Raw genomic sequence first — 23,999 nt, 5'->3', positions numbered from 1 at the left:
ATGAGCACTTACAATGAATTAACTAATGTTGGTATTTGTGAAGCGTTTACTATGTGCAGAGCACAGTTCTACGCGCTGGGGTAGACACAGGGGAATCAGGTTGTCCCACGTGGAGCTCACAGTCTCAATCCCCATTTTCCAGATGAGGGAACCGAGGCCCAGAGAAGTGAAGTGACTTGCCCACAGTCACCCAGCTGACAGGCGGCCCAGCCGGGATTCGAACCCATGACCTCTGACTCCAAAGCCCGGGCTCTTTCCACTGAGCCGCGCTGCTTCTCTGTAGTAAGCGCTCGACAGATTATGAGATGACAGAATTAGCGGACCCGCTCCCTTCCCATAACGAGCCTACCTCTGAGTGTACTTAATAATAATAATTGACGATGGTAGTCGTTAAGCGATTGCTACGCGCCAGACCCCGTACTAAACGCCGGGGTGGATCCAAGCCGATCGGGTTGGACGCGGCCCCTGTCCCACGGGGGGGCTCCCGGTCTCCATCCCCATTTTCCAGATGAGGAAACCGAGGCCCAGAGGAAGGGAAGCGACTCGGCCAAGGTCACCCAGCGGACGGGTGGCGGAGCCCGGAGGAGACCGTACCTGGACGGGCATTGCCCAGAGATTGGGGCAGAGGAAGAGGAACCACATCAGTTGGTTCGTTTCTATGGCAACGAGGTTATTGATCTGGCCGAGCGTCATCTCTCCCATGGACAGGTTCGAAGTGGAAAGCCTCAGGATCTTGTTGTATATCATGGCCTGCGAAGCGAGACGGGAAACGCACGAAATGATCCTTTGAGTTGGCATGATATCGTCGTTATTCATTCATTCAATCGTCTCTATTGAGCGCTTACGGTGGGCAGGCCACTGTACTAAGCGCTTGGAGAGTACAGTCTTGATTCTATTTATCGCCATCGTTCTCGTCTGTCCGTCTCCCCCGATCAGACCGTAAGCCCGTCGAATGGCAGGGACCGTCTCTGTTACCGATCTGTACATTCCAAGCGCTGAGTACAGTGCCCCGCACATAGTAAGCGCTCAATAAATACTATTGAAAGTAGAGTGGTTTTCTGTTCAGCGCTGAGGGAGGGAGGAGATATTCAGGTTGGCTTCCCACCCGCTTAGGCCGTGAGTCCCCTGTGGGACAGGGACCGTATCCAACCTGATGATCTTCTGTTCATTCGGTCGTCTTTAGTGAGCGTTTACGATGTGCAGAGCGCTGTACTAGACGCTTGGGAACGTACAATACGGCAATAAAGAGTGACAATCCCTGCCCACGGCGAGGTCACAGTCTCGGGGGGGGGGGGGGGGGGACGGACATCAATACAACTAAACAGACATCAGTATAAATAAATAAAATTGCTTCTATCCCAGCGGTTAGTACAGAGCTCAGCACATAGTAAGAGCTTAATAACCGTAATGATAATAATAACGCATCCGTTATTATTATTCATAGTAATAATGATTACGGTATGTGTTAAGCGCTTAACTGTGTGCCAGGCCCTGTACTAAGCACTGAGATAGAGCACGTTATCTCGTGTCTACCCCAGTGCTTAGAACGGTGCCTGGCACATAGAAAGCGCTTAACAAATACCGAAATTATAAGAGAAGCCGCGTGACGTAGTGGACAGAGACTGGGCCTGGGAATCAGAAGGTCATGGGTTCCAATCCCAGCTCCCTCACTCGTCTGCTGTGTGACCTTGAGCAAGTCACTTCACAGCGTGGCTCAGTGGAAAGAGCACGGGCTTTGGAGTCAGAGGTCATGGGTTCGAATCCCGGCTTGGCCACTTGTCAGCTGTGTGACTTTGAGCTTAACCTCTCGGTGCCTCAGTTCCCTCATCTGTAAAATGGGGATTAAGACTGTGAGCCCCACGTGGGACAACCCGATTCCCCTGTGTCTACCCCGGCGCTTAGAACAGTGCTCGGCACAGAGTAAGGGCTTAACAAATACCAACATTATTATTATTCACTGTTCTCTGCCTCAGTTATCTCATCTGTAAAATGGGGATTAAGACTGGGAGACCCAGATGGGACAGGGATCGTTTCCGATATTTTGACCTCCTATCTAGCCCAGTGCTTAGAACAGTGTTTGGCACGTAGTGAGCGCTTCACAAATACTATTACTAGTATCAGAGAAGCGACTCACCAACAGAGCTCCCCGGAGGTTAATTCCGGTTTCGATAGTGACGTAGTAGGAAGCCTGCAGAAACGTCCGCTGGAGGATGAGGGCCAGGAAGAGGAGGACGGCCAGGACGTAAGGATTTTCCAGGAATTCCTTCGACGTGAGGGAAACGGAAGCCTTGGAGCAAAAGACAAGCGATCGGTTAAAAAAAATAACAAAACCAAAGACCAAGACCAGACCGACAGAAGAATCCAAAATGCACACGGTGTTAAAAACTAGAGATATTGCTCAAGATGGGCAGGGAAAAGACAATTCAGAGCCGTAATTCATTTCTTCAATAATAATAATGGTATTTTGTGAAGCGCTTACTATGTGCCAGGCATTAATGTCGGTCCTCCCTACTAGACGGTAAGCTGATTGTGGGCAGGGAGCATATCTATCCTCTCCTCTGTACTGACAGCGCATGATTCATAGCCGTAATTTATTTCTTTATAATAATGTTGGTATTTGTTAAGCGCCTACTATGTGCAGAGCACTGTTCTAAGCGCTGGGGTACATAGAGAAGCAGCGTGGCGCAGTGGAAAGAGCACGGGCTTTGGAGTCAGGGCTCATGAGTTCAAATCCCAGCTCTGCCACTTGTCGGCTGTGTGACTGTGGGCAAGTCACTTAACTTCTCTGTGCCTCAGTTCCCTCATCTGTAAAATGGGGATGAAGACCGTGAGCCCCACGTGGGACAACCTGATTCCCCTGTGTCTACCCCAGCGCTTAGAACAGTGCTCTGCACATAGTAAGCGCTTAACAAATACCAACATTTATTTATTTATTTTTATACAGGGTCGTCAGGTTGTCCCACGTGAGGCTCCCAGTCTTCATCCCCATTTTACAGATGAGGTAACCGAGGCACAGAGAAGTCAAGTGAGTTGCCCACGGTCACACAGCTGACAAGCGGCAGAGCCGGAATTTGAACCCATGACCTCTGACTTCCAAGCCCATGTTCTCATTAATGTCCGTCTCCTGGTCTAGACTGTGAGCTGGTTGTGGGCAGGGAATGTGTCTACCCGTGATCTGTCCATTAGGTCCAGCTCCAGGTAATCGTAATAATAATGATTTGCTAAGTGCTTACTATGTACCAAGCACTGTTCTAAGCGCTGGGGGAGATCCGAGTTAATCAGGTTGGACACAGTCCCTGTCCCACATGGGGTTCACGGTCTCCAACCCCATTTTCCAGACGAGGTCACCGAGGCCCAGAGAAGTGAAGTAACTTGCCCAAGTGGCAAATGGCGGAGCCGGGATTGTGCATCTATGGGCACAATAATCTACTGATTATTCTATTAATTTGATTAATGATGTGTTAATCTACAGCTCTAGTCATTTACACTGACGCTACTGATGCCTTTCCTCTTGCTCTGTTTCGTCGTCTGTCTTCCCTCTTCTAGATTGCGAACCCGTGGTTGGGCAGGGATTGTCTCTATCTTTTGCCAAATTGTACTTTCCACGTGCTTAGTACAGGGCTCTGCACACAGTAAGCGCTCCATAAATACGATCGACCGAGGGAATGAACGAACCCGCGACCTCTGATTCCCAAGCCCGGGCTCTTGCCACGAGGCCGGGCTCCTTCTCAAGGGGGAGAGTGACGCAGGAAGGAGAGGGAGAAGGAGAAATGAGAGCATAGTTGGAGAAGCCTCTTGGAGGAGATGGGATCTCTTCACTCATTAATAGTATTTATTGAGCGCTTACTATGTGCAGAGCACTGTGCGACAGTAAGGGAAAGCAATCAGCCCAGAGCTGCGTTGCTAGGTGGCCCCTCCCCTTGGTTTATTGAGCCGGACGCCCAGATTTCCTCATGCCACGTTCATTCATTCAATCGTATTTATTGAGCGCTTACTAAGTGCAGAGCACCGTACTAAGCGCTTGGAATGGACAATTCGGCAACAGATAGAGACGATCCCTGCCCAATGATGGGCTCGCCGTCTAATCGGGGGAGAATAATAATAATGTTGGTATTTGTTAAGCGCTTACTAGGCGCAGAACACTGTTCTAAGCGCTGGGGTAGACACAGGGGAATCAGGTTGTCCCACGTGGGGCTCACAGTCTTCATCCCCATTTTCCAGATGAGGTCACTGAGGCCCAGAGAAGTGAAGTGACTCGCCCACAGTCACGCGGCTGACAAGTGGCAGAGGCGGAATCCGAACCCATGACTTCTGACTCCAAAGCCCGGGCTCTTTCCACTGAGCCACGCTGCTTAATAATAATAATAATAATAATAATGTTGGTATTTGTTAAGCGCTTACTATGTGCCGAGCACCGTTCTAAGCGCTGGGGTAGACACTGGGGAATCGGGTTGTCCCGCGTGGGCCTCACAGTCTTAATCCCCATTTTCCAGATGAGGGAACTGAGGCACAGAGAAGTTAAGTGACTCGCCCACAGTCACCCAGCTGACAAGTGGCAGAGCTGGGATTCGAACTCACGAGCCCCGCTTCTCCGAGCCACGCCGCTGTGAGCCCCACGGGGGGCAACCTCCTTTTCTTGTATCTCCCCCGGCGCTTAGAACAGTGCTTGGCATATAGTAAGCACTTAACAGATACCACAATTTTTATTATTATTATCATTTTGGGGTTCACAGTCTGCACCTCTGTTTTCCGGATGAGGTGACTGAGGCCCAGAGGAGTGAAGTGACTCGCCCAGGGTCACCCATCAGACCCGTGGTGGGTCCTTCTGGCTCCCGGGCCCCGCTGCCTCCCTGTTGGTCCGGGGGGGGTCCCGAGGGCGAGGTGGGGAGGGGAAGGACGGCGAAGGAGGAGGGTCTCACCCGAGATGGCATGACGGTGGCCGTGCCGGAGGCGTTGAGGGAGGTCTGCTGGACGATGCCCGAGATGCAGAGCGGCCCCGCGAAGCCCAGCAGGTCGGCCAGGTAGCGGAAGGTGCTGCTGAGGAGGATGGGGCGGCCGAACGCCTTGTACATGGCCAGCCAGATGGACGGCATCGGCCGCTGCGGACGGTCCTCCGCTTGCTTCTGTCCGGGGAAGAACGGCGAATGACCCTCGGCATTGGGTCACCGACGCGGGGAGACCACCTTGCCCCCGGGGCACCCCCCCAGGAACCCCAAGAAGGATTCGTTCGTTCAATAGTATTTATCGAGCGCTTACTACGTGCGGAGCAATACTAATAACGTCGGTATCCGGTAAGCGCTTACTATGTGCCGAGCACCGTTCTGAGCGCTGGGGTAGACACAGGGGAATCAGGTCGTCCCCCGTGGGGCTCCCGGTCTTCATCCCCATTTTACAGATGGGGGAACTGAGGCACCGAGAAGTGAAGTGACTTGCCCAAAGTCACCCAGCTGGCAAGTGGCAGGGCCGGGGTTCGAACCCGTGACCTCTGACTCCAAAGCCCGTGCTCTTTCCAGTGAGCCACGCTGGAGCACCGTATCGAGGGCTCGGAACGGACGATTCGGCAACGGATAGAGACGATCCCTGCCCACTGACGGGCTCACAGATCGAAGCGGCCCTAATCCAACCGGACGGACCCCTTCCCCGGAGGCGCAGCCAAGACCCTCCCATCAGGGAGCGGGTCCACTGCCAACTGGCTTGTATCGTCCTTTAACGATAAGGTTGGTATTCGTTAAGCGCTTACTACGTGCAGAGCACCGTTCTGAGCGCTGGGGGAGATACGGGGTCATCGGGTTGTCCCTCGTGAGGCTCCCGGTTAATCCCCATTTTCCAGATGAGGTCACCGAGGCCCGGAGAAGTGAAGCGACCCGCCCACGGTCACCCGGCTGACGAGCGGCGGAGCCGGGAGTCGAACTCATGACCCCTGACTCCGAAGCCCAGGCTCTTTCCACTGAGCCACACTGCTTCCCCCACGCTGCTTTGGGCCGTCAGCTCTCCCTCCGGACCCAGTTCGCCCTCTCAACTGTCAGCTCACCCCGCGGACCGTCAGCTCGCCCCCTGGACTGTCAGCTGGCCCCGTGGACTGTCAGCTCACCAACTGGACGGTAAGGTCACCCTCTGGACCGTCAGCTCACCGCCTGGACTGTCAGCTCGCCCTCTGGACTGTAAGCTCACCCCCCTCGCCTGTCAGTTCCTCCTCTAGACCGCAAACCTGTCCTCTAGACGGTGACTTTACTTCTCTGGGTCTCGGTGACTTCATCTGGAAAATGGGGATTGAGACTGTGAGCCCCACATGGGACAGGGATTGTGCCTAAACAATTTGCTTGTATCTAGTGCAGTGCTTAGAAGAGCGCTTGGAACAAGAACAAGTATTATACTTATTATCATTACTTCCCCAAACGAAAAAAAGGATTTTAGAGCAAATTAAACCAAAGTGGTCTTTGGAAAGCCAAATAACTCGACTGAGATTAGCATATTTTGGATTTAGAATCGGAAGGACGGATTCTCTGGAGAAGACAGCGATGCTTGGAAAAGTCCAGGGAGAAGGTGGAAGAGACGGATCGGCAGCCAGATGGAGAGAGTCCATAACCACGATAACGGAAGAACCGTTAGAGAAGTCACGGATGACGGCAGAGGATGGGACGCGCCGGAGAAAACAGATCCATAGAGTGGCTGTGAATCGGAAATGACTCGACGGCACTTAATAAGAAATAAGTGCTTAATACAGTGCTCTGCAACAGTAAGCGTTCAATAAATCCAATCGACTGGTTTTGTTTACTGGTCCCCTTTAGAAGAGGGGTCTGGGGTATTTAGAAATGCAGCTTAATAAATACTATTACTATTATGACTCCTATTATTACTACTAGGGAAGCAGTGTGGCTAAGTGGAGAGAGGCTGGGCCTGGAAGTCAGAGGATCTGGGTTCTAATCTCAGCTCTGCCAATTGCCTGCGGTGTGACCTTGGGCAAGTCACTTAATTTCTCTAGACTATCAGCTCGCTATGAGCAGGGGACGCGTCTGCTAATTCTGTTGTACTCTCCCATGTGCTTAAAACAGTGCACACAATAAGCATACGGTAAATACCACTGGTCAGTTGATTCTCCGTGTCTCAGTTTCCTCAAATGTAAAATTGGGATTAAATACCTTTTCTCTCTTTTACTTAGATTATGACCCCATGCGGGACACGGACTGTGTCCGATTTAATCAACATGCACTTACCCCAGCGCTTAGACCAGTGTTTGGCCTCATTGACTCTGTCCTCTCCTGGTTCTCCTCTCATCTCTGCGGCCGCTCATTCTCCGTCTCTTTCACGGGCTCCTCCTCCGCCTCCCACCCCCTCACCGTGGGGGTCCCTCGAGGCTCGGTTCTGGGTCCCCTTCTCTTCTCCATCTCCACCCGCTCCCTTGGAGAACTCGTTCGCCCCTGTGGCTTCGACTCCACCTCTATGCGGCTGATTCCCAAATCTCCACCTCCATCCTGGATCTCTCTCCCCGTCTCCAGTCTCCCATCTCCTCCTGCCTTCAAGACGTCTCCACCCGGCTGTCCTCCCGTCACCCCAAACTTAACGTGACCAAAACCGAGCTCTTTACTGGCCCACCCAAATCCTGTCCTCCTCTTGACTTTCCCATCACTGTAGACGGCACCACCATCCGTCCTGTCTCGCCAGCCCGTAATCTCGGTATTATCCTCTACTCCTCTCTCTCATTCAACGGACATATTCACTCCCTCACCAAATCCTTTGGGTCCCACCGCCACGACATTCCTAAAATCTGCCCTTTCCTCTCCATCCATACTACCACCTGGTTAATACAATCATTCATCCTAATCCGCCTGGATGACGGCATCAGCCTCCTCGCTGACCTCCCCGCCTCCTGTCTCTCCTCCCTCCAGTCCCTACTTCACTCTGCTGCCCGCATCATTTTTTCTGCAAAAACGTTCTGGACATATCACCCCTATCAAAAAACGCCAGGGGTTGCCCATCTACCTCCATTTCAAACAAAAACTCATCACCGTTGGCTTTAAAGCCGTCCATCCCCTGGCCCCCTCCTCCCTCACCTCCCTTCTCTCCTTCTCCATCCCAGCCCGCGCATTCTGCTCCTCTGCTGTCTCCAGTTCACCCGTCTCCTGACCCGGAACGTCCTCCCTCCTCAAATTCCACAACTCTCCCTCCCTTCAAAGCCTTATTGAGCGCCCACCCCCTCCAAGAGGCCTTCCCCGATTGCGCCCTCCTCTCCTCTTCTCCCACTCCCTCCGACGTCGCCCTGACTCGCTCCCTTTCTTCATCCCCCCTCCCGGCCCCCCTCTTCATTTCTATCAACATCTGTCTCCCCCTCTAGACTGTAAGCTCGCTGTGGGCAGGGAAAGTGTCCGTTTATTGTTCTACGGTCCCCTCCCAAGCCCTTGGTACAGCGCTCCGCACACAGTAAGCGCTCAATAAATACGACTTGACTGCCTGGAGCCCCCGACCACCCCCGGCCCCCGGGGGAAGGGACGGCTTCTTACCTTCTGCTCCTCATACGCGTCCTTCAGGCAGACGTAGTTGGTGACGGCCCTCATGGCGATGGGCAGCTTGCCGATGGTCTTCAAGTCGATGGGCTTCTTGTGGGCGGACATGATGAGGGGATTCATCCACCAGTAAGTGGCCTTGGAGAGCAGGTTGACGAAAGGCTGGAGGAAGCGCACCCCCAGGTCCTGGAGGTCTTCGGGGGGCTTCACTTTCTGGGGATTCATAAAAAACACGTACCTCTGCGGGCCAGAGACAGGGCATGGGAAATTATTATTATTAATCGGATTTACTGAGCGCAAAGGACTGTATTCGGGGCTTGGGAGCGTACAAGACGCACTCCCCGAGAAGCAGCGTGCCTTAGTGGCAGGAGCCCGGGCTTGGGAGTCAGAGGACGTGGGTTCTAATCCCGGCTCTGCCGCTTGTCTGTTGGGTGACCTTGGGCAAGCTGCTTCACAGCTCTGCGACTCAGTGACCTCATCTGGAAAATGGGGATTGAGACTGGGAGCCCCACGTGGGACAACCTGATGACCTTATATCTACTCCAGCGCTTAGAACAGTGCTTGGCACATAGTAAGTGCTTAACAAATACCTTTTTTATTATTATTATTCCCACCCCTCATCAAGCTCACAGACTAGAGGATGGGGTTAGGTCGCCGGCCGGCTCCAGGCCCTCATCCTTGAGCTCCATGATTTGCCAGGCAGGATATATGTTAGGGCTGTGATTCCTCCTTTATCCCCCATTTTCTCTCCCTCCATTCATTTAATCATATTTATTAAACGCTTGCTGTGTGCAGAGCGCTGTACTAAGCACTTGGGAAAGAACAGTACAACAATAAACAGTGACAATCCCTGCCCACAACGAGCTCACGGTCTAGAGGGGAGATTCCCTCTACCCTGGAAGCTCGCTGTGGGCAGGAAACGTGTCTACTAACTCTGATGTATTGGACTCTCCCGATCGCTTAGTCCAGTGCTTTGCACACAGTAAGCACGCAATAAAGACCACCGATGATGATGATAATGATCATGATAACGATAGAGACTAGAAGCTCACTGTGGGCATTCACGCATTCAATCGTATTTATTTATTAATTGTATTTATTGAGCGCTTACTGTGTGCAGAGCACCGTACTAAGCGCTTGGAAAGTACAATTCGGCAATAAAGAGAGTTAATCCCTACCCACACCGGGTTTACGGTCTAGAGGGCGGGGAGACAGACATCAAAACAAACAGGCATCAATATAAATAAATAGAATTATAGATCTATACACATCGGAACTGTGGTATTGGATTCTCCCAAGGGTCTAGTTCAGTGCTCTGCACACAGTGAGCGCTCAATAAATACGACTGGTGGATTGACTGCTCGTTTGAACTAATGTCTGTCTCCCCCGGACTCATTGCGGGCAGGGAATGTGTCTGCCAACTCCGTTGCACTGTACTCTTCCAAGTGCTTAGAACAGTGCTCTGCACTCGCTAATCACAGTAATCAAATACCACACTGATCGACAGAGATCTATATCTGCATTTCTTCCATTAATATCAATGTCAATGTCTGTCTCTCCCCGTAGACCGTAAGCTCACCGCGGGCAGGGAACACGTTTACTGACTCTGCTGTATTTTACTCTCCCAAGTGCTTCGTACAGTGCTCTGCACAGAGTAAGCGCTCAGGAAATACGACTGAATGAATGAATGCTCTGTTCACAGCAATAAAAGTAATCAAATACCATCAATTGATTGTTTGATGTCTCTATCCGTAATCTATTCATTGATATTAATGTCTGTGTCTCCCTCTAGACGGTATGGTTCGTTGAGGGCGGAGAAGGGGGATAATAATTCCGTTTGAATGGACTTGCCCAAGTGCTTAGTACAGGGGCTGACATAGAGCAAGTGCTCGATAGAGCCAACTGAGCGATTGATTGATTGATTGATTGATTGATTGATTGATTCTCTCGTTCTTTCCCCCAGCCCCTCTACGGGAGCAGGGGGACGATGAGCAGAGAGCAGCACGGCCCGGTGGGTAGAACCTGTGCCTAGGAGTCAGAAGGTCACGGGTTCTAATCCCAGCTGTGTGACCTTAGGCAAGTCACTTCCCTTCTCTGGGCCTCAGTTCCCTCATCTGGAAAACGGGGATTGAGACTGGGAGCCCCACGGGGGTGAGGGACTGTGTCCGACCCAATATGCTTGTAACCACCCCAGTGCTTAGGACAGTGCCTGGCACACAGTAAGTGCTTAACAAATACTATAATTCTTATTCTTCTTATGGACAGGGACTGTGTCTACTAATTCTGTAGGACTGTAGTTCCCCAAGCGCTTAGTCCAGTGTTCTGCACACAGTAAGCGCTCAATAAATACCACTGATTGATTGATTCATTAATGACTCTGTGTCTGCCAAGGACAACAGGGCTCTCTATGATGTTTAATATGATGAAAAGCAGCGTGGCTCCGTGGAAAGAGCCCGGGCTTGGGAGTCAGAGGTCGCGGGTTCAAATCCCGGATCCGCCACTTGCCAGCCGGGTGACTTTGGGCCAGTCACTTTACTGCTCTGTGCCTCAGTGACCTCATCTGTCAAATGCGGATGACGCCCGGGAGCCCCACATGGGACAACCTGATCACCTTGTATCTAACCCGGCGCTCAGAACGGTGCTCGGCACATAGTAAGCGCTTAACAAACACCATCATCACCATCACTCACCTGCAGACACGGCTTCCCAGGCACGTCCACGCAGGCACGGACTCCCGGACCCACAGCGGAGGATAAAGTCTCCCGGCCTCCCGACCCGCCCCCCGGCCCGCCCCGGCCCCCCGGCCCCGGACACGCACTCTGACTCGGATGACGTTGATCTCCACGGCCATGAGCAGCCCGTTGAGGACGACCATCATGCCCGTGATGCAGAAGCGCAGCTCGGCCATGCCCACGCCCAGCTGGCAGTACTTGATCAGCTTGATGGTTTTCGTGACGAAGGCCATCACCCAGTAGAGGAAGAGCGCTGTCAGGATGATAAGAGGAATCCTGGGATTTCTCAAGGGCCTACTATGGGCCAAGCACTGTTCGAAGAGCTGGGGCGGATACAAGATCGTCAGGGTGGATACGGTCCTTGTCCCACGTGGGGCTCACAGTCTCCATCCCCATTTGACAGATGGAACATGGAGGGAAAAAAAAGGACGGCATTTGTTAAGCGCTTACTATGTGCAAAGCACTGCTCTAAGCGCAGGGGGGATTCGAGCTGATCAGGTTGTCCCACGTGGGGCTCACTGTCTTCATCCCCATTCTCCAGATGAGGTCACTGAGGCTTGGAAAAGTGAAGTGACTTGCCCAAAGTCACGCAGCTGACAGGTGGCGGAGCCGGGCTTAGAACTCATGACCTCTGACTCCCAAGCCCGAGCTCTTTCCACTGAACCACGGAGAAATGAAGTGACTTGCCCAAGGCCACACGGCTGACAAGTGGCGGAACCGGGATTAGAACCCGGGACCTTCTGACTCCCAGACCCGGCCTCTATCCGCTACACCATGCTGCTTCCAGATGGGAACCCCTGGAAAACCACGCACATGGTCATTAGAGTGGATGCTCTCTGGGAAAAGCAGCGTGGCTCAGTGGCAAGGGCTCGGCTTGGGAGTCAGAGGTCGTGGGTTCTAATCCCGGCTCCGCCACTTGTCTGCTGTGTGTCCTCGAGCAAGTCACTTCGCTTCTCTGGGCCTCAGTTACCTCAACTGCAAAATAAGGATTAAGACTGCGAGCCCCACATGGGACGACCTGATGACCCTGTATCTCCCCCAGTGCTTAGAACAGTGCTCCGCACATAGTAAGCGCTTAACAAATCCTATCATTATTAATATTATTTTTTAGCTGGAAAACCATCTCAAACAGATTTTTTTAATGATACTTGCAAAGCGCTTACTGTGTTCCAGGCACAGTACTGAGAGCTAAGATACAAGCAAGGTAGGGAAGCAGCGTGGTCTAGTGGATAGAGCCCGGGCCTAGTGGTCAGAAGGACCTGGGTTCTAATCCCTGCTCCTCCACTTAATAATCATGACGGTATTTGTTCATCGCTCACTATGTGCCAAGCACTGTTCTAAGCGCTGGGGGAGATTAAAACGTAATCACATTGTCCCACGTGGGGTTCACAGTCTTCATCCCCATTTTACAGATGAGATCACTGAGGCCAGAGAAGTCAAGTGACTTGCCCAAGGTCACACAGCAGACAAGCGGCGAAGCTCGCTTAGTACAGTGCTTGGCACTTGATGAGAAGCAGCGCGGCTCAGTGGGAAGAGCCCGGGCTTGGGAGTCAGAAGTCGTGGGTTCTAATGCCGCCTCCGCCCCTTGTCTGCTGTGTGACTGGGGGGAAGTCACTTCACTTCTCTGGGCCTCAGTTCCCTCATCCAGAAAATGGGGATGAAGACTGTGAGCCCCACGTGGGACAACCTGATCACCTTGTATTTCCCCCAGCGCTTAGAACAGCGCTTGGCACATAGTAAGCACTTAACAAATACCACCGTAAGCGCTTAGAACAGTGCTCTGCACACGGTAAGCACTCAATAAATAGGATTGAATGAATGAATGAATGATAAGCACTTAACAAATACCACATTTATTATCATTATCATCATCATCCTCTTTTCCTCCCTCCCTCCATCTTGCCTGTTTAGCACCTTCAAATTGGAAGCCCTGAGCGGTTCAGGGAATTGTGCCGATTTGGGTCCAGATTCAATCAATCGTATTTATTGAGCGCTTACTTGTGTGCAGAGCACTGTCCTAAGCGCTTAGGAGAGTCCATTAGAATAATAGAACAGACACATTCCCCGCCCATAATAAGCTTAGAGTCTAGAGTCCACCGTCTAGACGCCATCCTGAAATTACAAGAACGTCAGACATTCTGACGATGATACGTATTTGTGAAGGGGCAAGTCCGCCGAAGAACTCTCTCTTAGTGAAATTCAATTAGAAAAGGAATTCCATAATAATAATTGCAGTGTTTTTGAAGTGCTTATTACGTGCCAGGCACTGTACTAAGCGCTGGTGTAGACACGAGCAAATTGGGTTGGTCCCGGTCCCCCGTGGGGCTCGCGGTCTTAATCCCCCTTTCACAGATGAGGAAACGGAGGCTTGGAGGGGGGCAGTGACTTGGCCAAGATGACGCAGCAGATGCACAGCGTGGCTCAGTGGAAAGAGCCCAGGCTTGGGAGTCAGAGGTCATGGGTTCGAATCCCAGCCCTGCCACTTGGCAGCTGGGTGACCGTGAGCAGGTCACTTCACTTCTCTGTGCCTCAGTTCCCTCATCTGTCACATGGGGATGAAGACTCTGAGTCTCACGTGGGACAACCTGATGACCCTGTATCTCCCCCAGCGCTTAGAACAGTGCTCTGCACATAGTAAGCGCTTGCCAAACACCGACATTATCATTATTATTATGCACGGCAGAGCGGGGATTAGAATCCGGGTCCCGGGACTCTGAGACAGTGCTCTTTCCACGAGGACACGCTGCTCCTTAATAGTTTGGTGAGGGGGTTGGGGAGAGGGGCCCGTCTGACTTACCCAGCAGTAATTTGGGGAAGTTTGATGTTTCGATGTTGTGATAATAAACGATGGAAGTGGTGGTAGCCACGAAGCCCATCACCGCCGGCATGAACAGATGAAGGTGCCGAGATCCCATCTGTCTAAAGAGAGAAACGAAATCATTCGGTCAATCGATCGATCGATCCGTCACTAGAATTTATTGAGAGCCTACTAACCCCCTCTTCTAGACCGCGAGCCCGTTGTTAGGTAGGGATTGTCTCTATCTGTTGCCCAATTGTACTTGCCAAGCGCTCAGTACAGCGCTCTGCACACGGTAAGCGCTCAATAAATACTATTGAATGAACAGATGTGTGAATAGATAACAAGCCCTGCACTCAGTTCTTGGGAAATTACAAGAAAATTAGAAGACACGATCCCTGCCCTCAAGGAGTTTTATATTAATAACACTTGTATTTCTTAAGCGCTTACTACATGCCTGATACTGTACTAAACGCCGGAGTAGATACAAGGTAATCCGCTTGGACACAATCCCCGTCCCACACGGGGCTCACGGTCTTAATCCCCCTTTTACAGATGAGGGAACTGAGGCACAGAGAAGTAAAGTGTCTTACCCAAGGTCACACAGTAGACAAATGTCAGAGCCAGGGTTAGAACTCGGGTCCTGCAGTCTACTACGTGCAGAGCAATGTAATAAGCGCTTGTAAGAGCACAATAGAGCTAGCAGACACAATCCTAAACCTAAGGAGCTTACAGTCTGCTGTGTCCGAAGCACTGTATTAAGCGTTTAGGAGAGCTCACTAGAGTTAGTAGATCCCTGCCTTCATGAAGGTTACAGTCTGGTCAGGGAGAAAGATGCTGAAATAAATGACCGGTCTGAATCAGTGGACATGGATATTTGTTATTGTTAAAGTAATGATAATGACGATGATGGTATTTGTTAAGCGCTTACTATGTGCCAAGCACCGTTCTAAGCACTGGGGGAGATACAAGGTGATCAGGTTGTCCCATGTGGGGCTCACAGTCCTCATCCCCATTTTACGGATGAGATCACCGAGGCCCAGAGAAGTCAAGTGACCTGCCCAAAGTCACACAGCTGAGCGTGGCTCAGGGGAAAGACCCTGGGCTTGGAAATCAGAGGTCATGGGTTCTAATCCTGGCCCCTAATCAGAGAAATGAAGTGACTGGCCCAGGGTCACACAGCAGACAAGTGGCGGAGCCGGCATTAGAACTCGTGACCTTCTGACTCCTAGGCCCGGGTTCTTTCCACTAGGACACCTCCCGTCCCCTTATTTCCGACCGTGAGCCCGTCACTGGGCAGGGATCGTCTCTCTCTGTTGCCGAATTGCCCATTCCAAGTGGTTAGTCCAGTGCTCTGCACATAGTAAGCGCTCAATAAATACGATTGAATGAATGAATGAATAGGCCACGTGTCTCCTAACTATCGTTCTCTAATAATGTTGGTATGTGTTAAGCGCTTACTATGTGCCGAGCACTGTTCTAAGCGCTGGGGTAGACATAGGGGAATCGGGTCGTCCCACGTGGGGCTCACGGTCTTAACCCCCATTTTACAGATGAGGGAACTGAGGCCCAGAGAAGTGAAGTGACTCGCCCACAGTCACACAGCCGACAAGTGGCGGAGCTGGGATTCGAACTCATGAGCCCTGATTCCAGGGCCCGTGCTCTTTCCACTGAGCCACGCTGCTTCTCTGCGAAGGGACTTAGGACCTACAGTAAACGATACTGTACTGATTGATTGTACCCTATTGATTGATTAGGGTACAGTCTGAGAGATGGATGGATGGAAGGAAGGGGGGAATGAGCAAGTGGGGAATCAGTCAATCAATCAATTACGGTTATTTATCGAACGCTTCCCCTGTGCAGAGCACTGTACTCAGCGCTTGGGAGAGTATAATGTAGAAGAACTGGCCGACGCGTTCCCTGACCTTAATGAGCTTAAAGTCTAGAGGGGGAAGAGGAAAAGGAGTGTGGGTGTGAGTGTGTGTGTCTGTGTATACTTGTGGGTGTGGCTCCACCCCTTGTCTGCTGTGTGACCTTGGGCAAGTCACTTAATAATAGGAATTATGGTATTTGTTAATAATGGTGGTACCTGTTAAGCGCTTACTATGTGCAAAGCACTGTTCTGAGCGCTGGGGGGGTACAAGGTGATCAGGTTGTCCCACGTGGGGTTCACAATATTAAATCCCCATTTTACAGATGAGGTAACTGAGGCACAGAGAAGTGAAGTGACTTGCCCAAAGTCACACAGCCGACTAGCGACGGAGCCGGGATTAGAACCCATGACCTCTGCCTCCCAAGGCCGGGCTCTTTTCACTGAGCCACGGTTAAGCGCTTTCTATGTGCCGGGCACTGGACTCAGCGTTGGAGTGGATACAGGCAAATCCGGTTGGACACGGTCCCTGTCCCACGTGGGGCTCCCCGTCTCCATCCCCATTTTCCAGCTGAGGTAACTGAGGCACAGAGAAGTGAAGTAATAATAATAATAACGTTGGTATTTGTTAAGCGCTTACTCTGTGCAGAGCACTGTTCTAAGCGCTGGGGGAGATACAGGGTCACCAGGTTGTCCCTTGTGAGGCTCACAGTCTTCATCCCCATTTTACAGAGGAGGGAACTGAAGCAAAGAGAAGTGAAATGACTTGCCCACAGTCACACAGCTGACAAGCAGTGGAGCTGGGATTCGAACCCATGACCCCCGACTCCCAAGCCCGGGCTCCGTCCATTGAGCCACGCTGTTTCTCCGCTGCTTGAAGTGATCTGCCCAAGGTCACACAGCAGACGAGTGACAGAGCCGGGATTAGAACCCATGACCTTCTGACTCCCAGACCCGGGCTCTACCTACTACACTATGACAGACACCCGAGTCACTTCCCTTCTCTGGGCCTCAGTTCCTTCATCTGGAAAATGGGGATGGAGACTGTGAGCCCTACATGGGACGGGGACTGTGTCCATCCCCATTTACCCTGGGCGCTTAGTAATGATAATGTTGGTATTCGTTAAGCGCTTGCTATGTGCAGAGCACCGTTCTAAGTGCTGGGGTAGATACAAGGCCATCAGGTTGTCCCACGTGGGGCTCACAGTTAATCCCCATTTTCCAGATGAGGGAACTGAGGCACAGAGAAGTGAAACGACTCGCCCACAGTCCCACAGCTGACAAGCGGCGGAGCCGGGAGTCGAACCCATGACCTCTGACTCCCAAGCCCGGGCTCTTTCCACTGAGCCGCGCTGCTTCCCCAGCTGCCTGACCCATAGTAAGCACTTAACAAATACCACAATTATCAGTATTGGTATTATTGCAGTACTCCGCACACCGTAAGCGCTCAGTAAATACGAATGAATGAATGAAGGGCCTGCTCATTCATTCTGTCGCATTTTTTGAGCGCTTACAGTGTGCAGAGCGCTGGACGAAGCGCTTGGGAAAGGACAAACCAGCCATGAAAAGAGACGCTCCCTGCTCACGAGGCAGCCCTTTCCCCCACACCGGTTTCTCCGAGCGGACGGAGGCCAGCCCAGTCCCAGGGGAGCTCAGTTGGGACCCCCAGAACGGCGGGGGGGGGGGGGGGTCCGGAGACCCCGGAGGCGGCCGGAACCCGGGGCCGCGGGGGGATAATGATGTCGGTATCTGTTAAGCGCTTACTACGTGCAGAGCACCGTTCTAAGCGTTGGGGGAGATACAGGGTCATCGGGTCGTCCCACGTGAGGCTCCCGGTCTTCATCCCCATTTTCCAGATGAGGGAACTGAGGCCCAGAGAAGCGAAGGGACTCGCCCACAGTCACCCAGCCGACAAGTGGCGGAGCCGGGAGTCGAACCCACGACCTCTGACTCCAAAGCCCGGGCTCTTTCCACCGAGGGGTGGGGGAGGTCGGAGGATGTCGGGGGGGAAGACTCACGTGTCCGACACGATACCCTCGGCGATCTCGCAGACGTGCACGAAGAGGAGGGCAAAGGTCAGGATCCAGCGGAGGTTGTGGCCGGGGAAATGCAGCCAGGTGTTGTGGTGAATCTGGACCTTGGAGCTCTGGCTCCCCCAGCCTGAAACACAGACAGACACCACCATCCTGATGACTGAGGGGTCGGTTCGGCGCTTACTATGGGCCCGGGCTCTGTCCTGAGCGCTGGGGTGCCAGCAAAGCAAATGGGGTTGGACACCGTCCCTGTCTCGCGTGGGGCTCACCGTCTTAATCCCCCTTTTAAAGATGAGGAAACTGAGGCACGGAGAAGCGAATGAGGTCACTGAGGGCCGGAGAAGAGACTTCACCAAGGCCACACAGCAGACTAGTGGCGGAGGCGGAATTAGAACCCAGGACCTTCCTGACTCCCAGGCCCGGGCTCTTTCCACTAGGCCAGTGTGGCTCAGTGAAAATCATAATAATAATAATGTTGGTATTTGTTAAGCGTTTACTACGTGCAGAGCACTGTTCTAAGCGCTGGGGGAGATACAGGGTAATTAGGTTGTCCCACTTGAGGCTCACAGTCAATCCCGGGCTTGGGAGTCAGAGGTCATGGGTTCTAATCCCGGCTCTGCCACTTGTCAGCCGGGTGACTGTGGGCAAGTCGGTTCACTTCTCTGTGCCTCAGTTACCTCATCTGGAAAATGGGGATTAACTGTGAGCCTCACGTGGGACAACCTGATTATCCTCTATCTCCCCCAGCGCTAAGAACAGTGCTCTGCACATAGTAAGCGCTTAACAAATACCAACATTATTATTAGGCCATGCTATTGCCATTGTTCTTCTCCGTCTGTGTCCCCCGATTAGACCGTAAACCCGTCAGAGGGCAGGGACTGTCTCTATATGTGACCGACTTGTCCATTCCAAGCGCTTAGTCCAGTGCTCTGCACATAGTAAGCGCTCGATAAATACTATTGAATGAATGAATGCTGCTTCCTGGTTAGACAGAGAGACAGCATGAGACAGGAGGGAGAAACAAAGAGAGAGCGAGAGAGAGATACATAGATAGAGAGATATTGATGCGTTCATTGATTCAATTTTATTTATTGAGCGCTTACTGTGTGCAGAGCACTGTACTAAGCGCTTGGGAGAGGGCAGTACAAAAGAGTTGGTGGACACATTCCCCTGTTTACAAGAATCTTAGGGTCTAGAGGGCACAGGAGCCTTCCCTGATCTGTCTCCCTCTCCACAGTCTCGCATTTCCTCCTGCCTTCAAGACACCTCTACTCGGACGTCCTCCAGTCACCTCCAACTTAACACGTCCAAAACCGAGCTCCTTATCTTCCCGTCCAAACCCCGTCCTCTCCCTGGCTTTCCCATCACTGTAGACGGCACCACCATCCTTCCTGTCTCACCAGTCCATAAACTTGGCGTCCTCCTTGACTCCTCTCTCTCATTCAACCCACATATTCAATCCATCACCAAATCCCGTCGGTCCCACCTTCCCGACGGGGCTAAAATCCACACTTTCCTCTCCACCCAGACTGCTGCCGGGTTAATACAATCGTTCATCCTTTCCCGCCTTGATGACGGCATCGGCCTCCTCGCTGACCTCCCCGCCTCCTGTCTCTCCCCCCTCCAGTCCACTCTTCACTGTGCTGCCCGCATCATCAGCGTGGCTCGGTGGAAAGAGCCCGGGCTTGGGAGTCAGAGGTCACAGGTTCTAACCCCGGCTCTGCCGCTGGTCAGCTGTGTGACCGTGGGCAAGTCGCTTCACTTCTCTGGGCCTCAGTTCCCTCGTCTGTCAAATGGGGAGTGACTGTGAGCCTCAGGTGGGACAACCTTTCATTCATTCAATAGTATTTATCGAGCGCTTACTAGGTGCAGAGCACTGTACTAAGCGCTTGGGATGAACAAGTCGGCAACAGATAGAGACGGTCCCTGCCGTTTGACGGGCTTACGGTCTAATCGACCTGATGACCCTGATGACCCTGTATCTACCCCAGTGCTTAGAACAGTGCTCTGCACATAGTAAGCGCTTAACAAATACCAACATTATTATTATTATCATCTTTCTACAGAAACGTTCAGGACACGTCACCCCCTTCCCCAGAAAACTCCGGTGGTTGCCTAGCAACCTCCATATCAAACAAAAGCTGGTCACCATTGGCTTCAAAGCTCTCCACCGCCTTGCCCCCTCCTCCCTCCCGTCCCTTCTCTCCTTCTCCCCCGCGGCCCACACGCTCCGCTCCTCTCATGCCAACCTCCTCCCTGGGGCTCCAGCTCCCCCGTCCCGCCGCCGACCCCCGGCCCTCGTCCCGCCTCCGGCGCGGACTTCCCTCCCTCCTCAAATCCCACAGACGATTCCTCTCCCCCCCTTCAAAGCCTTATTGAAGGCCCACCTCCTCCAAGAGGCCTTCCCAGACTAAGCTCCCCTTTTCCTCATCTCCCCAACCTTCTTCATCGCCATGACGTGTTCCCTTCGGTTCTTTCCCCGCTCCCAGCCCCACCCCACTTATGTCCAAAGCTGTCATTTTATTTATTTGTATCCATGTCTGTCTCCCCCAGTCAAGACAGTGATCTCATTGTGGGCAGGAAATGTCACCTTTTAATGTCATATCGTACTTTCCCAAGTGCTTAATACAGTGCTCTGCACACAGTAAGTGCTTAATAGATATAATTGAATGAAGGAATGGAGCTAAGCAAGCCACTGGCACTAGAATCTACTCCTCTGTGCTGAATTCTCAGGACTCTGACTCATTACATGTGATGGGAGGATACATCCCTCTTCAAACAGGATGGGTGACTTTTAGTCAGGATGATCCCAGGCATTTGGTTCATGAGTTCAAACTTCCCGAAGGAAATGAGGCTCGGACGTGGGAAACGGAACCCATCCATTCCCGCTGGGAAATTACGTTAGGATCATGCAAGATCGAATCGTATTTAACACTGAGGTTTTGGCTTCCTTAATGATATTAATAATAATTGTGATATTTGTTAAGCATTTATTATGTTCCAGATACTGTAGTAAGCGCTGGGGTGGGTACAAGGTCATCAGAACAAAGTCTCCCGTGTCCCACATTATGCTCACAGTTTTAATCCCTGTTTTATAGCTGAGGAAACTGAAGCACAGAGAAGTTAAGTGACTCATCCAGGGTCACACGGCATAATAAAGCCAGAAGCAGCGTGGCTTAGTGGAAAGAGCACGTGCTTGGGAGTCAGAGGTCGTGAGTTCTAATCCCGGCTCTGCTACTTGTGTGACTTGGGGCAAGTCACTTCACTTCTCTGTGCCTCAGTTACCTCATCTGTAAAATGAGGATGTAGACCGTGAGCTCCACATGGGACAACCTGATGACTTTGTATTTACCCCACTGCTTAGTACAGTGCTTGGCGCATAGTAAGGGCTTAACAAATGCCATCAATATTATTATTATAATTAAAACCTCAATTAATCGTGTCTTTAAAAAAAAAACAAGGCCATACATTGAAACATCTTAAAAACCATCTGCATTCCATTGCAGAGATGGATTTTCTGTCTTTTAGAATTTCCTTCCCATTAAACTAAGAAATATCATCTCTTTCTTCGACCTTTTAATTTGAACATACGCAGAATGTACTTTACAGTTCGTGAAGGTCCATCTGGGTATTTCTTATAATAATAATAATAATGTTGGTCTTTGTTAAGCGCTTACTATGTGCAGAGCACTGTTCTAAGTGCTGGGGTAGACAGAGGGGAATCAGGTTGTCCCACGTGGGGCTCAGTCTTAATCCCCATTTTACAGATGAGGGAACTGAGGCACAGAGAAGTGAAGTGACTTACCCACAGTCACACAGCCGACAAATGGCCGATCCGGGATTCGAACCCATGACCCATGACTCCAACGCCCGTGCTCTTTCCACTGAGCCACGCGCTTCTTATGACCCCCTCTTAAATATATCATAAAAATGATGACCTCAAAGTGTTACAAACTTAAATTTCAGAGACCCAAGATGCGGAATTCCACACCCGACCATGATGCTCTTGCCTGAGAGATGTGAATTCAACTGAATGTAAAAACCTCACAAGCATTTCAAACATAATCAGTTGGCTCTATTGAGTGCTCAATGCATTTGGGGGGCTATGACAGAGTTAGCAGACACCATCCCTGACCTCAAGGAGCTGACAGTCTACAGTGTGAAGAGCATTTTCACTTATTTAATCGAATTTATTGAGCGCTTACTGTGTCCAGAGCACTGTACTGAGCGCTTGGAAAGTAAAATTCAGCATCCAATAGGGACAATCCCCGCCCACAGTGGGCTCACAGTCTAGAAGGAGGGAGCGGGCATCAAAGCAAATAAGGAGGCATCAATAGCATCAATATAAATAAATAGAATTATAGATATATACACATGGTGAATATAAATAGAATCATCAGAACTTGGGATAGTCCAGTAGAGTGAGTAGACATGATTCCTGCCCTTAAGAAACTTACAGGCCACTGTGTATCATTATTATTGTTATTCATTCACTCAGTAGTATTTACCGAGCGCTTACTATATGCAGAACACTGTACTAAGCTATTGGAATGTACAATTCGGCAACAGATAGAGACAATCCTTGTCCAATGCCGGCTATTATTATTATGACTGTTGTTATGTGCAGAGAACAGTACTTCATTCATTCGATCATATTTACTGAGCGCTTACTGTGTGCGGAGTACTGCATAATAGGAGACAGTGACCCCTGTCCCCAAGGAGCTTGCAATCTAGTGAGGAGACAACGAAAGGAACGAATTCCATCTCACTTCCCCTTGCACAGTGTTTTCCCCACCCACCAGTGCGTCATCGTACGGGAGCCGGGGGCCGGAAGAGGCAGGAGCTAAGCTGGCGGGAATGGGCAAACTTCAGAGCCGGGCGATCCAGCTGGAGGAGTCAGAGGACCTGGGTTCTAACCCCGCTTCTGCCGACTGCCTGCTGTGGCACTCTGAGCAGGTCACTTATTCTAGTCTCCTACTCCAACCCAGCCCGCAAGCCTCGTTCTGCTAACGCTAACCTTCTCTCCGTACCTCCATCGCGTCTATCTGGCCGCTGACCTCTCGTCCACGTCCCGCCTCCGGCCTGGAACGCCCTCTCGCCTCATATCCGACAGACGATGACTCTCTCTCTCTCTTCAAAGCCTCATCGAAGGCCCATCTCCTCCAAGAGGGCTTCCCTGACTGCGCCCTCCTTTCCTCCTCTCCCCACCTTCTGCGTCATCCCGATTCGCTCCCTTCATAATAATGTTGGTATCTGTTAAGCGCTTACTATGTGCAGAGCACTGTTCTAAGCGCTGGGGGAGATACAGGGTCATCAGGTTGTCCCACGTGCAGCTCACAGTCTTCATCCCCATTTTCTAGATGAGGGAACTGAGGCACAGAGAAGTTAAGTGACTTACCCACAGTCACCCAGGTGACGACAAATGGCAGAGCCGGGATTCACACCCATGACCTCTGACTCCCAAGCCTGGGCTCTTTCCACTGAGCCACCCCCCTCCCAACCCCGCACCACTTATGTCCATATCTGTCATTTATTTACTTCTATTCATGTCTGTCTCCCCCAGTCCAGACTGTCAGCTCATTGTGGGCAGGGAATGTGACTGTTTTTTGTCACATTGCACTCTCCCAAACACTTAGCACAGGGCTCTGCACACGGCAAGCCCTCGATAAATATGATTGACTGACTGACTAGACTACTGTTATATCCCGGCTAGACTACTGTGTCAGCCTTCTCTCTGACCTCCCTTCCTCCTCTCTCGCCCCGCTCCGGTCTATTCTTCACTCCGCTGCCCGGCTCATCTTCCTGCAGAAACGATCTGGGCATGTCACTCCCCTTCTTAAACAACTCCAGTGGTTGCCTATCGACCTCCGCTCCAAACAAAAACTCCTCACTCTAGGCTTCAAGGCTCTCCATCACCTTGCCCCTTCCTACCTCTCCTCCCTTCTCTCTTTCTACCGCCCACCCCGCACGCTCCGCTCCTCCGCCGCCCACCTCCTCGCCGTCCCTCGTTCTCGCCTATCCCGCCGTCGACCCCTGGGTCACGTCCTCCCGCGGTCCCGGAACGCC

The 23,999-nt window shown here is 51.7% G+C and overlaps 1 protein-coding gene across 6 annotated transcripts in view; it reads right to left on the bottom strand.

Annotated features, from left to right (window-relative positions):
- ABCC9 (ATP binding cassette subfamily C member 9) overlaps window positions 1-23,999 on the bottom strand; it is a 203,996-nt gene that overhangs the window by 152,981 nt on the left and 27,016 nt on the right. For 5 of the 6 annotated variants that reach the window (XM_029058306.2, XM_029058304.1, XM_029058303.2 and 2 more), the window contains exons 3-9: window positions 17,919-18,060; window positions 14,031-14,152; window positions 11,320-11,486; window positions 8,499-8,741; window positions 4,920-5,123; window positions 2,135-2,287; window positions 595-750 (exon numbers count right to left, since the gene is read on the bottom strand). In XM_029058306.2, coding sequence (XP_028914139.1) covers window positions 595-750; window positions 2,135-2,287; window positions 4,920-5,123; window positions 8,499-8,741; window positions 11,320-11,486; window positions 14,031-14,152; window positions 17,919-18,060 — 1,187 coding nt within the window. Of the gene's footprint in view, window positions 1-594; window positions 751-2,134; window positions 2,288-4,919; window positions 5,124-8,498; window positions 8,742-11,319; window positions 11,487-14,030; window positions 14,153-17,918; window positions 18,061-23,999 lie in introns of those variants that run through there. The other variant, XM_029058308.1, reaches the window with a different exon arrangement.

This window comes from Ornithorhynchus anatinus, chromosome 2 (assembly GCF_004115215.2).
Source record: "Ornithorhynchus anatinus isolate Pmale09 chromosome 2, mOrnAna1.pri.v4, whole genome shotgun sequence".
NCBI lineage: Eukaryota > Metazoa > Chordata > Mammalia > Monotremata > Ornithorhynchidae > Ornithorhynchus > Ornithorhynchus anatinus.
Note: the sequence above shows the minus strand (reverse complement) of the source record. Positions and strands in the feature narration are given on the sequence as shown.